The sequence below is a fragment of the Hyaena hyaena genome, unplaced genomic scaffold (genome assembly GCF_003009895.1).
Source record: "Hyaena hyaena isolate Hyena2069 unplaced genomic scaffold, ASM300989v1 scaffold_63, whole genome shotgun sequence".
Lineage (NCBI taxonomy): Eukaryota > Metazoa > Chordata > Mammalia > Carnivora > Hyaenidae > Hyaena > Hyaena hyaena.
In genome coordinates this window covers 962,383-977,446 of record NW_024080695.1, presented here as the reverse complement: position 1 = coordinate 977,446, position 15,064 = coordinate 962,383, and the positions used below count along the sequence as shown (strand labels likewise).

The 15,064-nt window shown below is 43.4% G+C and overlaps 1 protein-coding gene across 10 annotated transcripts in view; it reads right to left on the bottom strand.

Moving 5' to 3' along the window:
• The window catches only part of ADD1 (adducin 1), an 87,877-nt gene that overhangs the window by 31,016 nt on the left and 41,797 nt on the right, over nt 1–15,064 (bottom strand). For all 10 annotated transcript variants that reach the window (XR_005528428.1, XM_039232061.1, XM_039232060.1 and 7 more), the window contains 2 exons: nt 10,363–10,525; nt 2,248–2,399 (listed from right to left, as the gene is read on the bottom strand). Coding sequence is in view for 9 of the 10 variants with exons in the window: in XM_039232061.1 (XP_039087992.1) it covers nt 2,248–2,399; nt 10,363–10,525 (315 nt within the window). In the remaining variant the exon portion in view is untranslated. The remainder of the gene's footprint in view (nt 1–2,247; nt 2,400–10,362; nt 10,526–15,064) is intronic.

The following is a 15,064-nucleotide window of genomic DNA, read 5'->3' as shown; positions in this document are numbered from 1 at the left end:
AAATGTGAAGTACGGATGATGGGAACAGCTTTGGGGGAAATACAGCAGAGGTACTGGGTGGACAGCGTCCTACAGCCACGACAGCGTGGATACGACAGTGTGGATACAACAGTGTGGATACGAGAGCGTGGATACGACAGGGCCAGGTTTGCATTCTGAAAAGCGAACTTGAAGGGCAACGTGGGGAAGAGAAGGAGGGCAGAGTAACGCAGTATCTCTGGAAAGATCCCTATCACATCCCAGGAGCACAGCGCACTGGTCACAAAGGTGGGCTCCAGACCGCAGCCCTGGAGGCTTAGCATTCCCTGGAGTCCACGCTGGAGCTGAGCCCGTCACTACTTACAAGTCCGCAAGTGCAAATCACCTACATGTGTGCTGGGTATACAGAAAAGGGCAAAACAATTTAAACAGCTGTTAACACCAGCTGCCTGAAGGGAGGTAAGAGTTTTCGCAGGATCGCAGCTTCTTTAGACGTTCATGTGAGGTACACCTGTTGCTATAAGCAGGCGCTGTACTACAAAGTTCAAATAGTCAACAAAGGAAATTAACTGAAGAAACAGACTGGAACAAGTTTAAGAGTGAAACAAAGATGGTCTCTATGGAAGGGCAAAGAAAAAAATAAATAGCTGACAACGCATTAGGAATCTAAGATGCAAGTGGAGATGAAATTCCAACTGGGAAACAAAGCCGGCTGTAGGCAGGAAGTGGGCGGTCAGGGGCACGGAACGGGCACAAACAGCAGGCGGGCATTCCCATCTGCTCAATGACACGCCGCAGGCATCTGCTAAGAGAAGAGAGGTTAGGAGTTCTGTAGACAGTAGTAGAGAGAGTAGACATATGAGTGAGCTCCTGATGAGACATCTCACGGCGCCATGCAGTGTCCTGGGTACATCTGTCATCTACGGAGAGAGCCCATGAGCCCTGTGGAGGCTCTCTGCAGCAGGGTTAGCTGGTCAGGCGCAGGGAGAGAGAGTACAGCATTGACAAAGAGTGTTCCCGAAGTGATGCGGCACCATGAAATCCAAGCTGGACCAAAGAGGGAGTGAACATGGGCCAGTGGACAGGGACGTGGGAAGGAAGATCCACAGAGGCAGGACCTGCCGCAGTCACTGACATAACCCCAGAGTTAGAACAATGCTTGGTACGGAATAAATATTTACACTGACATCCAGTAAGTATTCACTGCAGAAAACAGAAGTCCTGAAAATGTTGGAAAATAGCTAAACCTGGAGTAGCTGAAGAAATAACTATGAGAAATAGAAGACTTTGGTCAGAATAGGGAAAAAAAAGTCTTCATTCTTGGGTTTCTAGGCATAAAAAGAATTCTGGGAGCTGCCTATACCTTATCTGTGAGACAGACGTCCCAAGGCCCTCAACGGATGCCTGAAACCGAGGACGGCTGACAGTGCCAAACCTACACACACCGTGCTTCCTATCCTTCCACGCCTACCACACGGTTTAATTTATAAATTGGGCACAGTAAGAGGTTAAGAACACAAGTAACAATAAACCAAAACAAGTGTTATCCACACTGTAATGAAAGTCATGTGAATGGGGCCTCTCTCTATCCTGCACTCACCCGTCGTGCAATGATGTGAGATGACGAAGTGCCCACGTGTGGACGCGGAGTGACACGGGATGTGATGCGGCATGACCTGCCGCTGACCTGACGACAGGCTAGGAGGGTCACCTGCCTCTGGACTGGTTGACTACAGTAATGGAGACCGTGGAAAGCAAAGCCCAGGTAACGGAGGACCACTGTACTTGGGTAAACACTTGGTTATTAGGTCAGCATGCAAGAAAGGAGTTTTAAAGATCTCCTGGTCTCATAATTTTTTTTTTTTTTTTTTTTTTTTTTTTTATTTCTAGGAGAGAGAGAGAGAGAGACAGCATGAGCAGGGGAGGGTCAGAGAGAGAGGGAGTCACAGACTGAAACAGGCTCCAGGCTCTGAGCTGGCAGTCAGCACAGAGCCCGACGCGGGGCTCGAACCCACGAACCGCGAGATCATGACCTAAGCGAAAGTCGGACGCTTAACCGACTAGGCCACCCAGGCGCCCCTGGTCTCATAATTTTTAATTCAAACTGGATAATTCTCAGATTATAACACTCTTCAGTCAGGAATCAGGAAGAAAGTGTTCTACGATTTACTTCAGCTCAGTGGACTCCCTTCTTCTAAACGGGAAGCAGTGATGCCAGACACATAACATTCCGCTTATCACGCGGTCACGACCCCACTCGATACTCACTGTGATATGATTGTAGATAAGCTGAGACCATCCAAACAGATCTGCCAATCGGTAAAATGCTGCCAACTTACACCGCAGTAGCTTCTCCCCTTTGTCATAGGCGATTGAATCAGACCCTCTCAGATCATTCACAGGAGTCACCATACCAAGACCTGAAACAGAAGACAAACAAATCAAAGACTTACAAGTTCTTATCAAATGTAAAACAAATAATAATAATCCTGAGACATTAATCTCCCACACAAGGCTACAAAGTAAGTCTTAAAAACTTCAAAGACTATTTCAAAGATCATGTTGCCCAACATTAATAGTTAAGCTAGAAACCGAGAACAAAGGCAGCAAACCTTATGGGATACAATAAAGCAATTCTTAGCAGGAAATGTACAGTAGTAAACATATATATTAGAAAAGAAGAAAGGGTTTTTTTTTAATGATCTAGTTTCACCTTATTAAATTAAAAAAAGAAAACTAAATCCAAAAATAAGAAAAAAATGAATAAAGATAAAAAGATATCAAACAGAAAAATAGAGGAAAACTGATTTAATCTTGAGATTAAAAATAATGAAATAAAAGGAAATGAAAAACATAATAAAATAAACAAATAAAATAACAATAAACAAATAAACAATAAACAAAATAAAATAAAATACACCTCTAGCCAGACTCCAAAAAAAACCACGATGGAGGTAGAAATTATACTACGAAGCAGTAGAGAAGGGACAAAAGTACATATCCTACAGACATTAAAAGGATAGTAACAGGATAATATGAACTAAGTAGACCAGAATACATGAAAAAAAACAAAATCTTTGAAAGACACAAGCTACCAAAAGCTCACTCTAGAAAAAACAGACATCCTGAATAGCCTTGCTTCGTGAAGCTGAATTTGCAGTTAAAAACATTTCCATAAAGAAAACTCTAGGCCCAGATGGCATCACCATGAATTCCAGCACACATTTAAGTCAGAAGTAATACCGATTCTATACAAACTCTTCTAAAAGAAATTCTACACAAACCCTTCCAGAGCACTTTCCAATTCCTTCTATCAGGCCCGGCATTATCTCGATAACAAAACTGTACAAATATACTATGTTACATGACATTACAAGGAAAAACAGACCAGTATCTCTCATGACCACAGACTAAAAATTACTTAACAAATTTTGAGCAAATAATCCAGCAATAAATACAAAAAATAATACATCATGATTGGGGGAGAGGGGATTATCTCAGCCACAAAAGTATTTGCCCGACTCCTCATTACATGTTGCTAGATTTGGATCTTGTTAATTATAAACTATCTTAAGCATACAGAAAAATATAGAAAACAATACCAAAAACCACCTATCATATTGATTTAACATAGGTCAATCATCTACTTTAGATCTTTAATTCTTTTTTAAGTTTTATTTATTTTAGTAATCTCTACACCCAACATGGGGCTTGAGGCTCTCGAACTCATTACCCTGAGATCAAGAGCTACCTGCTCTTCCAATTGAGCCAGCCAGGTACCCCCTAGATCTTTAATTCTTAAAAATTATTTTTTAGGGGGTACCTGGGTGGCTCAGTTGGTTAAGCGTCTGACTTCGGCTCAGGTCATGATCTCATGGTTCATGGGTTCGAGCCCCGTGTCTGGCTCTGTGCTGACAGCTCAGAGCCTGGAGCCTATTTCAGATTCTGTGTCTCCCTCTTTCTCTGACCTTCCCCTGCTCACACTGTCTCTCTCTCCCTCTCAGAAATTTAAAAAAAAATTTTTTTAAATTGTTTTTTAAAGATTTTCAAAAGATGGTAGCAGTGACAATATAGTTTTTAAATCTTATTAAATCTCTATCTCAACACTCCATAAAAAAATTAACTACAGCAACTAAGATATCAAAGCCAAAAACTTACGAATGATATCTACAACAACACTAGGTAATAAGGCAGACCCACAAAACTGAAAATGTAATTGGGTAGGGTTGACGAAGACAGAATGTATGATACCAGCATACACAGAGGAGAAATCAGAAGGAACTGCAAACCACTGGCCAAACCTAAGGCCTTCAAAAGAATCGTCAGGAACTCACCACAAAGCCCGGAGGCCAATTTGAGAACAGCAGCTGGAACCAAGAGGAGCTCTGTACACTTAAATCCTTAGAACTTCTCCAAACTAACCATTTTAAATTGTCTTTTAGGACAAGGTCTCACACTAAGAAATTTATGGTAATTAGAACCCAAACTGACTAGCACAGAACTATAAAGAAAACAGGAGTCCAGATAAAAGCAAGGAAGGGACACAGAACCCAACTGCATTCAATGAACTGCGGTATTTTTTAGCACTTTGCAAAAACAACAGAGGAGGGAGCTCTAGAGCCATGACATTAGAAAAGCCTGCCTGAACCAGAAATCTCCAAAAAACCCAAATTTTGTATAAAAATGAACCCAAAAAATCATGATCAAACATCACACAAAAATTACTTAAGAAAGAAGAGCAGAATCACATCCCTACAGATAATGAAAGCACACAAGAAAGACATGTCCGCAAAACAGACGGAAACTATAACTTACTGTTTTATAACATGGTAAAGAAAGGTATTAGCAACAGAAGGTATGAAAAAACATTTAATATAATTAGAAAAATTCATTCATAAATGAGGGCTAGAACATAAAAGGAATAAGATATAAATGAAAAAATAATTTTAAAAATAAATACTAAACTAAGGGGCACCTGGCTGTTTCAGGCAGTACAGCATGCAACTTTTGATCCTGGGATTGTTAAATTTGAGCCTGATGACAGTGGGTATAGACACTATTTAAAAATAAAATCTAGGGGCGCCTGGGTGGCTTAGTCGGTTAAGCGTCCGACTTTTGCTTCAGTCATGATCCCACGGTTCGTGGGTTCGAGCCCCGCATCGGGCTCTGTGCTGACAGCCGGCTCAGAGCCTGGAGCCTGTTTCAGTCTGTGACTCCCTCTCTCTCGGACCCTCCCCTGCTCACGCTGTCTCTCTCTCTCTCCTAGAAATAAATAAACCATTAAAAAAAATTTTTTTAATAAAATCTAGAGAAGACTGGGTGGCTCAGTTGGTTAAACATCTCACTTGATTTCGCTTCAGGCCATGATCTCACAGCTTGTGAGTTTGAGCCCCAAGCTGGGCTCTGCACTGACGGTGCAGAGTCTAGAAGGGATACTCTCGCTCCCTCTCGCTCTCCCCCTTACCCACACTCACTTGCTCTCTAAAATATAAATAAATTTTTTAATTAATTAATTAAAAAATAACATACTAAAATTAAAAAATAAAATGAAACAAAATCTTCTAAATACATACATACATACTAAACTAAAATAGAGAAGAACATGAAATGGATGTTTTTTTAAATCATAAAGAAATGAAGCAATAAAAAAGGATCTGAGAACAAGCGACAGTTAAAGACAAAGAAACTCCAACACGCATATAACAGGAATCCTCAAGTAGGAAACAACAGGGAACAGAATAAATACTAAAAACCAATTCAATATTGCTAAAATACAAAAGATCTGGAAGAGCGCATCATCTGAGAAAATTAACCCACAATGACCAACATTAAGACATATTCTGATAAAACTGCTGGACTCTAGAAAGAAAAAAGTACTTTGAACACCCAGGAAAAGAGACCAGGTCACTGATATGGAGAGTACCTTCAATTTTAACAGCTGTGCTTCGAGACAGAAGAAAATTATCTATTTAAGATGCATATAGAAAATGGGAGTCTAGCGTTTTATACCCTAACGAAACAAACTCGATTAATACTGATGTACAGAGGCCACAGCAGGCAAGAACTCAAAGAGTATTGTTTCCACAAGTCTTTCCTGAGACCTCTGCTCAGAGGCACTTCAGACAACCAATATGCTGCGGGTACATGGGTATAGGGGCTGGTGGTGAGTGGTCAGATATATTTCTTATAATATTAATTGTAACACTAAAGAAACATTATAAGAGAGAGATCATAACATGCAATATGCTCTGACAACACAGAATGTAACTATTTTAAATCATGAAAAGAAAACAGATTGTTGGTAGAGTATGGGTACTGCCTGTGATATATGGGAAAACAAATGAGTAATTATGTAATATTCTGGTTTTGTTATTCCTGGTTGTCCTGAAAGGCCAGAATTCTTGTTGTGGAAGACAGGAAAATAAGTGTTAGATAGAAAAGGTTCAGTAAAAACCCTTTAGCACTGAATTTTGATTAGAACTATGAGCATAATTCCAATATACTTAAAATTCCAGTGGGCCAACAATATGCCATATAATTCACATAATATATATTTATTATTATGTTACATAATAAATATATATTAGTTATGTCCATTAAAAAGGCCTAGAAAAGAATGAGTAATCCAGTAGCAATGAGCATACCTAGTACCCAATTTCCATTTCCCACAAAAAGAAATAGATTTTTTTTTTTAATATTTTATTTATTTCTGAGAGAGAGAGACAGACAGTGTGAGAGGGGAGGGTCAGAGAGAGAGGAAGACACAGAATCCGAAGCAGCCTCCAGGCTCCGAGCTGTCAGCACAGAGCCCAACGTGGGGCTCAAACCCACAAACCGTGAGATCATGACCAGAACCAAAGTCGGGCGCTCAACTGACTGAGCCACCCAGGCGCCCCGGAAATAAAGATTTCTTAGAGAAATGGCTGATCCCAGATCTGGGGCAGGAAGTGTACTAGGGGACCCTGGAACATTTCCTCGTGGGGGATGGCTTAAAAACTGTCAAAGCACTAGGCTCAGAGGTCAACCTGGTGAGACTTCCACTGATCAAAGATTGGACAGTGTTAGTATCACAACAAGTAACTGTAACGTTCTGAAACACATTAAATATATTTAAATCTATGAGTTTAAAGTAATACTAAAAAATAATAATTGGTCATCTTAGATGACAGGAAACCAACTTCTTATTCTGAAAAGGGTTAGACCACACTGGGTAACCAAAAACAGCTGTTGAGGGCAAGCTCCTTGCTGAGGGCATGACCATCATGCCTGATGGTCAGCAGATCGCAGCGAGCAAAGTGCTCTGCTACCACCCAGACCCAGAAACAGGTCATCTACAAGTAGTTTAGCAAGAGGCTCCCTTTGAACATGAAATGAGTGATGGGGAAGGGCATGGCCCCTTTCCAGCCATGCCCCATTTCCCAGGAAGTTTCTCTTTATAGAAATATTCTATTTAGTAAGTACCAAGGAAGGAATGATAGAACATCACCATCTTAGAACCTTTATTAAATTAATGGATCTATATATTGAGCATCAATGGCTGTTAACGCAAAAAAAGAAACAACCAGACTATGTGCCTACTACTGACAGAAAACAGTACCACCTACAAAGTAGGCTTTGCCAAAAAACTGAATCCAAACACACTTAAGCATCTAGATCCAACTACCAACTTACTATAAATACAGAAGACAAAAAGAAAAACATGTTAGCAGCACCGTGGAGAGGGAATCAGCAAAATTCAGCCAAAAAAACTCTACAGGGCCTTAAACCTATTTTCTTTAACTCAAGGAGAAAAGGAGTGCCTGGGTAGCTCAGTAGGTTGAGCATCCGACTTCAGCTCAGGTCAGATCTCACATTCATGAGTTCAAGCCCCCACACTGGGGTCTGTGCTGACAGTTCAGAGCCTGGAGCCTCGTTCAGATTCATTCTCTTTCTTTCTTTCTTTCTCTCTCTCTCTGTCCCTCCCCTGCTCGCTCACTCTCTTTTTCTCAAAAATAAATAAAGATTTTAAAAAAATTTTAATAGACAAAAGCTAAACCAAAATATTTAGGGATGACCATCTGAGTGACGAAACCATGAAGAAAAAGCAAGGCAGTGGTTACAAGCCAAACTGGAGGTTCCTGGGTGCCCAGCTGGCTCAGTCAGTAGAGCATGCTTCTTTATTTTTTTTAATTTTTTTAAATTTTTTATTTATTTCTGAGAGAGAAAGACACAGAATCCGAAACAGGCTCCAGGCTCTGAGCTAGCTGTCAGCACAGAGCTCAACTCAGGGCTCGAACACGAACCGTGAGATCATGACCTGAGCCGAAGTCGGACACTTAACCAACTGAGCCCCACAGATGCCCCTGAGCATACAATTCTTGATCTCGGGGTTGTGAATCCGAGCCCCACGTTGGATGAAGAGATTACTTACAAATAAAATCTTTTAGGTGCAACTGGGTGGCTCAGTCCGTTGAGTGTCCAAAACTTGATTTTGGCTCAGGTCATGATCTCATGGTTCATGAGCTCGAGCTCCTCATCAGGCTCCATGCTGGCAGCGCAGAGCCTCCTTGGGATTCTTTCTCCCTCTCTCTCTCTGCCCCTCTCCCCCCCTCAAAATAAATACATATTCTTAAAAGATGGTGGGAGAGGATGATAGGGGATAGGCCATGTGAGCAATGAGGTTTAATTCTTAACTGGGTAGGAGTTATAAAGGTATTCATTCACCTTAAAACCTTTCGTAAGTTATAGATCACTCTGTTCTATCCCATCTCTATATATTTTACAACAAAGGCTGTAATGTTTTATTTTTAAATTTGTATTTTTAAGAAACATACCATTAGATATAATTGAAATTAGATTTCATTCTTTCTTTTCACGGTGTGACATTACTGACATAAAATTTCCTTTTCTCTGATGAGAAGACAATATGCAAGTAAATATATTACATCATCCTTTTATTATCTAATTCATATCAGACAGCGCTGGATTCCATTAAAAATCCAGGTGAAAATAAGAAAAACTGACTGACTACTGTTTGACTTCAGAGCAGAAGTGTGAGCTGGTGAATTAAATGTTATTTTTATCGCTCTCTGGACATTAATGGTTGCATCACTCAGGTGGGTGTCAGTCAACTTCTAAGAACGTTATGGAACTGACAGGCAAATCGCAAATGCCAGGTGACTTAACAGAAGCCAGTGCCTTATGCTGGCCCATCAGAAGCTGACTATCGAGGGGCACCTGGGTGTCTCAGCTGGTTCAGCGTGCGACTTCGGCTCATGTCATGACCCCGCGTCGGGCTCTGCACGGACAGCTCAGAGCCTGGAGCTGCTGCAGATCCTGTGTCTCCCTCTCTCTCTGCCCCTTCCCTGCTCGTGCTCTGTCTCTCAAAAATTAATAAACGTTAGGGGCGCCCGGGTGGCTTAGTCGGTTAAGCGTCCGACTTTCGCTTAGGTCATGATCTCGCGGTTCATGGGTTTGAGCCCCGCGTCGGACTCTGTGCTGACTGCCAGCTCAGAGCCTGGAGCCTGTTTCAGTCTGTGACTCCCTCTCTCTCTGACCCTCCCCTGCTCACGCTGTCTCTCTCTCTCTCTCCTAGAAATTAAAAAAAAAAAAAAAAAAATTAATAAACGTTAAAAATTTTTTTTTAAAAAGCAGCAGCAGCAGCTGACTATCCAACCAGAACCAGCAGCCACTGGCCAGGACAGAGCACACAGCAGGTCGGAGGACCCGACGCTCACGCTGCCCTGGGCTCACCCTGCCGTGTGAACGCTTACAGATTCAGCAGCCGTGGCAAAGCTCCCCCCCTCTGCATAGCTCCCTGTTCTTCGCTCACATTCACCCATCCAACATTCTCCCCCTGGCTTTCTTTCGTTGTTTCTGTTTCTCGCTCACTTAGAAACAGCAGTAAAGAACGGTGGGTAAGAAACGTTGGCCTGACTGAAGTAAGTTCAGGCAAAACTGATGTGCTACTCAACAAGCATGGTTTCTGATTAATTTTAGTTCACAAAAGGTCTGAAGAGCCACATAAAAAGTCCTCTGCCTGAAATATAAAGTCTCATTGGCTCATAAAAGAGGGAGGCCTCTACACTCAAGACTTTCAGACTTACAGCCTTTTTACTGTAACTAAAATATTAATTTTCAAAAATCTCAGTTCTATGTGTTACACTGCTTACTTATCTATTACATGTAAGAATCTGTCAGGAATTTTTTTTTTTTTTTAAGTAGGCTTCCCACCCAATGCAGAGCCCAACACGGGGCTTGAACTCACGATCCTGAGATCAAGACTTAAGCTGAGATCAATAGTCGGATGCTTAACTGACTGAGCCCCCCACCCCGGTGCTCCATAACCGTCAGAAAACCTCACCTACAAAACGACAGAACATACATGCAGTCAGAACTACTCACTCATGTTTAAGGCGGCCATCCCCCCTTGAGGAGCTGCGGGGTAGACGTTCGGTACGTTCGTGGTCATAAAATCTGCAATCTGCTGTAATGCCAACAGGCCTGTGGGATTCTTCCCCTTCTTAAATTGTTCCTGTATCATTGATTCCAACTCTTCGCAGAAGGCCTAATAAGAGGCAAATTACAATAGTGAGACACGATTTCTTTTCTGTGCCTTGGGAAAGCAGAGGTAACGATCACATCCGTGCTGGAAAGGTAAGTGGATATTCTCATGTATTACGACTTGGAGCACAAACTGCTACATTCTTTCTAGAGAGTAATTTAAAAAGTACAAACACTTAAAACTTTGAAGATTCTACTGCTAATAATTTTTTCTAAAGAAATAATCAAGATATGTCCAATAGGGATGTTCATTCTAGCGTGACTGACAAAAGTGAAAATGGGTGATTTAAACAGTGGGGCACTGACTGAGCACAGCGGCCCACCTCACGACAGAATTCTCTGCACACGTTCAACACAAGAGGCTGAGAAAAAGGAAAGGACGTAAAACTGTTCCTGATACATTTTTTTTATTGTGAAAAAGTTAGAAAGCAATACAGCCCCTTTTTTGTAGGAGAAAATATGTATCTAAACACAGAAAAAGACTACAGTAAATACATCAAAATGTCCATTATAATTATCTTAGTGATGGAATTATTAGCAATTTTCATGTTCTACTTTGTGCTTCTCAGTATTTTCTTCAAAACAGACTGTTTTCAATATAGATTTTTTGAAATTACTTTTTAAAAGTTGAAAGAGGAACCCTAAAACATTTGTCCTTTATCAAATAATCCTAAATTTTTAAAAAATTCCTAAATTAACCAAAAGGATTAAGTTGGGTTAGTGGTGATTTTAATACAAAGTCACTACTGAAACAATAGAGATTTAGAGCTTTCCCAAACCGCATTAAAATAATCTGTCACATACCCTATAAAGAAATATCTTAACAAATAAATAATCTTTAATATGAAAATGTGAGCTCACTGAATGATTATCCACACCTGATTTTAACTACTCTGAGGGCTTCTGGATGATTCTATATTAAAACAGATTAAACTTCTGCTGGTTTTCCACTGCCTGAATGAAAAGCTGAAAGGATACATTGCCAAGGGACAGTCTAAATAGACCTATCAGTTGCAGGAAGCAAGCAGCAAGCAAACGCATCACGTTTAACACACCACTATAAAAGAATGTCGAGAGGGGCGCCTGGGTGGCTTAGTCGGTTAAGCGTCCGACTTTTGCTTGGGTCATGATCTCGTGGTTCGTGGGTTCGAGCCCCGCGTCGGGCTCTGTGCTGACTGCCAGCTCAGAGCCTGGAGGCTGTTTCAGTCTGTGACTCCCTCTCTCTGTGACCCTCCCCTGCTCACGCTGTCTCTCTCTCTCCTAGAAAAAAAAAAAAAAAAAAAAAAAAAAAAAGAATGTCGAGAACCAAGAGCTGCTAGGGGAGCCCCTATTTAGTGTATCATGAGAAATAACGTCATAGACTGTATCCTGTGGTGGTCAAGGAAGGAGGGGAAAGCTGACAGGCGCTCTAGTGCAAAGCAGAGATAACCACAGAATTCTTTGTTCTCACCGTGGAATGCAATGATATAGACACACATGCACAGATACAGACAATGAGATGCAGACAGATGCAGATGCCTCTACCAAACACCATGGAGTGTGCTGCTGGGCAGAGAAAGCAGAAGTTGCATAAAACATGCTCCCTGCCCTCCCGGGCCCTCAATCTGAAAAACCAATCTATTTCCACAGTTTCCAAATCCACAGATGGAGCTGCAAGAAGCTCGATTCAACATACATGGACCATACGGATACATACACAACACCACAACTCAGCAGGTGTACACACAGCAACACAGGAAGCATCAGGTGCTGTTCTAGGTGCTAAGAATATGTAGACAGAAAAAATGGTTCTGGCCAAAAAGGAACTTAAAGCTTAGCAAATACAACACAAAAAGAAAACCACAGTGCGAGAGGCCCTTTGTATCAACAGCATCCTGATGACAGCACATGCAGTAAGTAGCAGAGCTTAGCAGTGACCGGTGAGCACCAGGAGCCACCCAACTAGATCCCAGAATCTAGCTCCAGCTGGCAGTCACAGGCCACTGACCTCATGTGCTTCCCTGTTCTAACTCCCTATGGTCCGACATCCACACCCTGACCTCTCCGCTTCCAATGGCCCTGTCATCCAATCCACCTCAGCCTCCCATGTCCATGATCATGCCCTGGACATGCTCCTTCCAATGACTATGCTCCTCTCCAGCCGCACAGCCAAACACGAGTTCTCCACACATCCGCTCCTAGCATCCAGCTCAGCCTTCTCTTCAACGCCATCGTGATCCTAACACCTTCCTGCCATCCCTTACCTTCCCTGAGCCCTGACCTCCCTCGCCCAACTTAACGTTATAATCATTCCCTTGCTCACACCTTCAACTCTCCACCATTTCACCGGGCAAAACCCTAACCCTGGTTAAGTTCAACCCTTCACTCTTCCTCCTCATGCTGCTCAAAGTGGCTGGAGGGGGGGAAAAACAGACCATGCTGTGTTGTCTCACTATGAACTCGTGACCCTGACCCGATGCGCACTTCGCATTAACCAAGGGACAGCCCATCCCCTCCTCCGGTCTCTCCGCACACGCCCTGCACGACACCCTGGGCGCATTCTCAGCAGGTGGCGCCACTTACTAGTCCCTGAGGAGAGAGGACCAGCCTGAAGCGTGTGCTCAAGCTCCCCGCGGCATCTGTCCGACTTCCAGCATCGACTTCCAGCATCGCGGCCACGGCGAGGCCTTTCCCACCCCCACACTGCCTCCATCTCCACACTCCTAAAACCCAGACACCAGCACCAGTGCGTTCCTAGGAAGCAACCCCAGGCTTTCTGGTCCTTCCCCTTCCGCCCTGTGTCTCTTACGGGGTCCCACACTACATTCAGATGGGTTATAGCCGATGCTCACTGTGCTCTAGACAACCTGTGGGTGGGGCCTTGCTCGCGGGGGCCCAGGGCCTGCACACGATGTGCTGGAAGTTTCCTTTCTGCACTCCAGCCCTGGAGGTTTTTACTTAGTTTCTTGTGGCTTTTACATGGGAAACTGCTCAAGCCAAAAGTCTAAATGTTACCCAGATTCCTTTCTTTTCTCTTACCATCTCTTCCTTGTCATCTATCAGCAAATCCTATTTTATCCTACTTTCAAAATAAAACTCAAAACTTATCACCACACCTCATGCTTGGAAGATAGCTTTCTCCCTTACCCCATATAATAGTTTTGTTTTGTTTTTTTAACATAGGCTCCATACCCTATGTGGCTCTTGACCTCATGACCCTGAGAATAAGCATTGTGAACTCTACTGACTGAGCCAGTCAGGTACTCCTACCTGAGCCAAAACTGCTTAACCAACTGAGCCACCCAGGCGCCCTAACAATACTGTCTATACAAAACCCTGAATGAGGTCTTTAAAAACCAAACAGCACCATTCCTGTCTGCAGCCCTCGGATGACTCTCTCCTGTGCTCTGAACACAAAACAAACTCCTGAGCAGAGCTTACGCAGCCTTCTAGGACCTGCCCCCTCGCTGCTACCTCACTGCCCCCTCCCTGTCACTTCCTGTGCTCAGACCACACCGGTGCCCTCTGACTCTCTGAGCCCACTGTGGCGCACCCCTGGCTATCCCAGGAATTTTGTGCCGGCTGCCCCTTGAGCTGGAAGGCAGGCACCCCCCACGCCCACCCCCGATCCCTACATGGCCGGCTCCTTCCAGTCATTCAGACTCAGGTGAGCCCTCCCCTCCTCAGAGAACCAGCACTCAGTCTAATCACCCCACCGCCTCCTGCCCCTTGCTTCTCTGTTGTTTCTCGTTCACCTCCTTAGAGGGGAGTGTGAAGTCCGCTCCCTGACCTGGGTGCGCACACAGGTGTTACACACGTGTCAAATTTCACCCAGCCGCACACTTGAGGTTTCCATACATCACTCTAAGTTATGCCTCAACAATATGCAGGCAGTAATAACGACCAAACAAATAGAGTCTGTTAGAGTCAGAGGCCTTATTTGTCCTGTTTACCGCTAACTCCTTAGGTTCCTCGAATAGCTACATGCTGTTGAGATAACCAACATTAAAAAAAAATTCAATGACTATGTGCCAAATAATACCTCAAAGCATTAAGGGCAGCAAACAAGATTAGAATGGAAAAAAGGAATAAAGCACATACAAGGGCAGCAGCATTGAGTGGTAACTGAGGGAAACTAAAGGAAACGAGTCAATGATCAGGCACTGGGCAAGGCCCAGTAAGTGCCCGGCACCACGCTAGGTGGTCTGGAGGAAAGGGCACTTTTTAAACGGTCCTGAAATAAACAGACTCCTCGGAGAAGTAGCGAGAGAGTGAAGAGGAGACGCAAGCACCTCCTCTCCTGTGGACACTGGAGTGTTTTCACTTATTTTCACTGATAACATGAACCAGTCAGAATTCTTCCAACAGCCATGCACATGCGTGCAAGGCACCGATTTCCTGCATGAGGGCACACAGGCCAGGACACACACAACAGAGCTAAGAGCACACGCATCGGGGGGGAAGGAGGGCACTGGTGCAGAGAGGAGAGGGGGGGGAGGAGGGCACTGGTGCGGAGAGGAGAGGAGGGGGAGGGGAGCACTAGTGCGGAGAGGAGAGGAGGGAG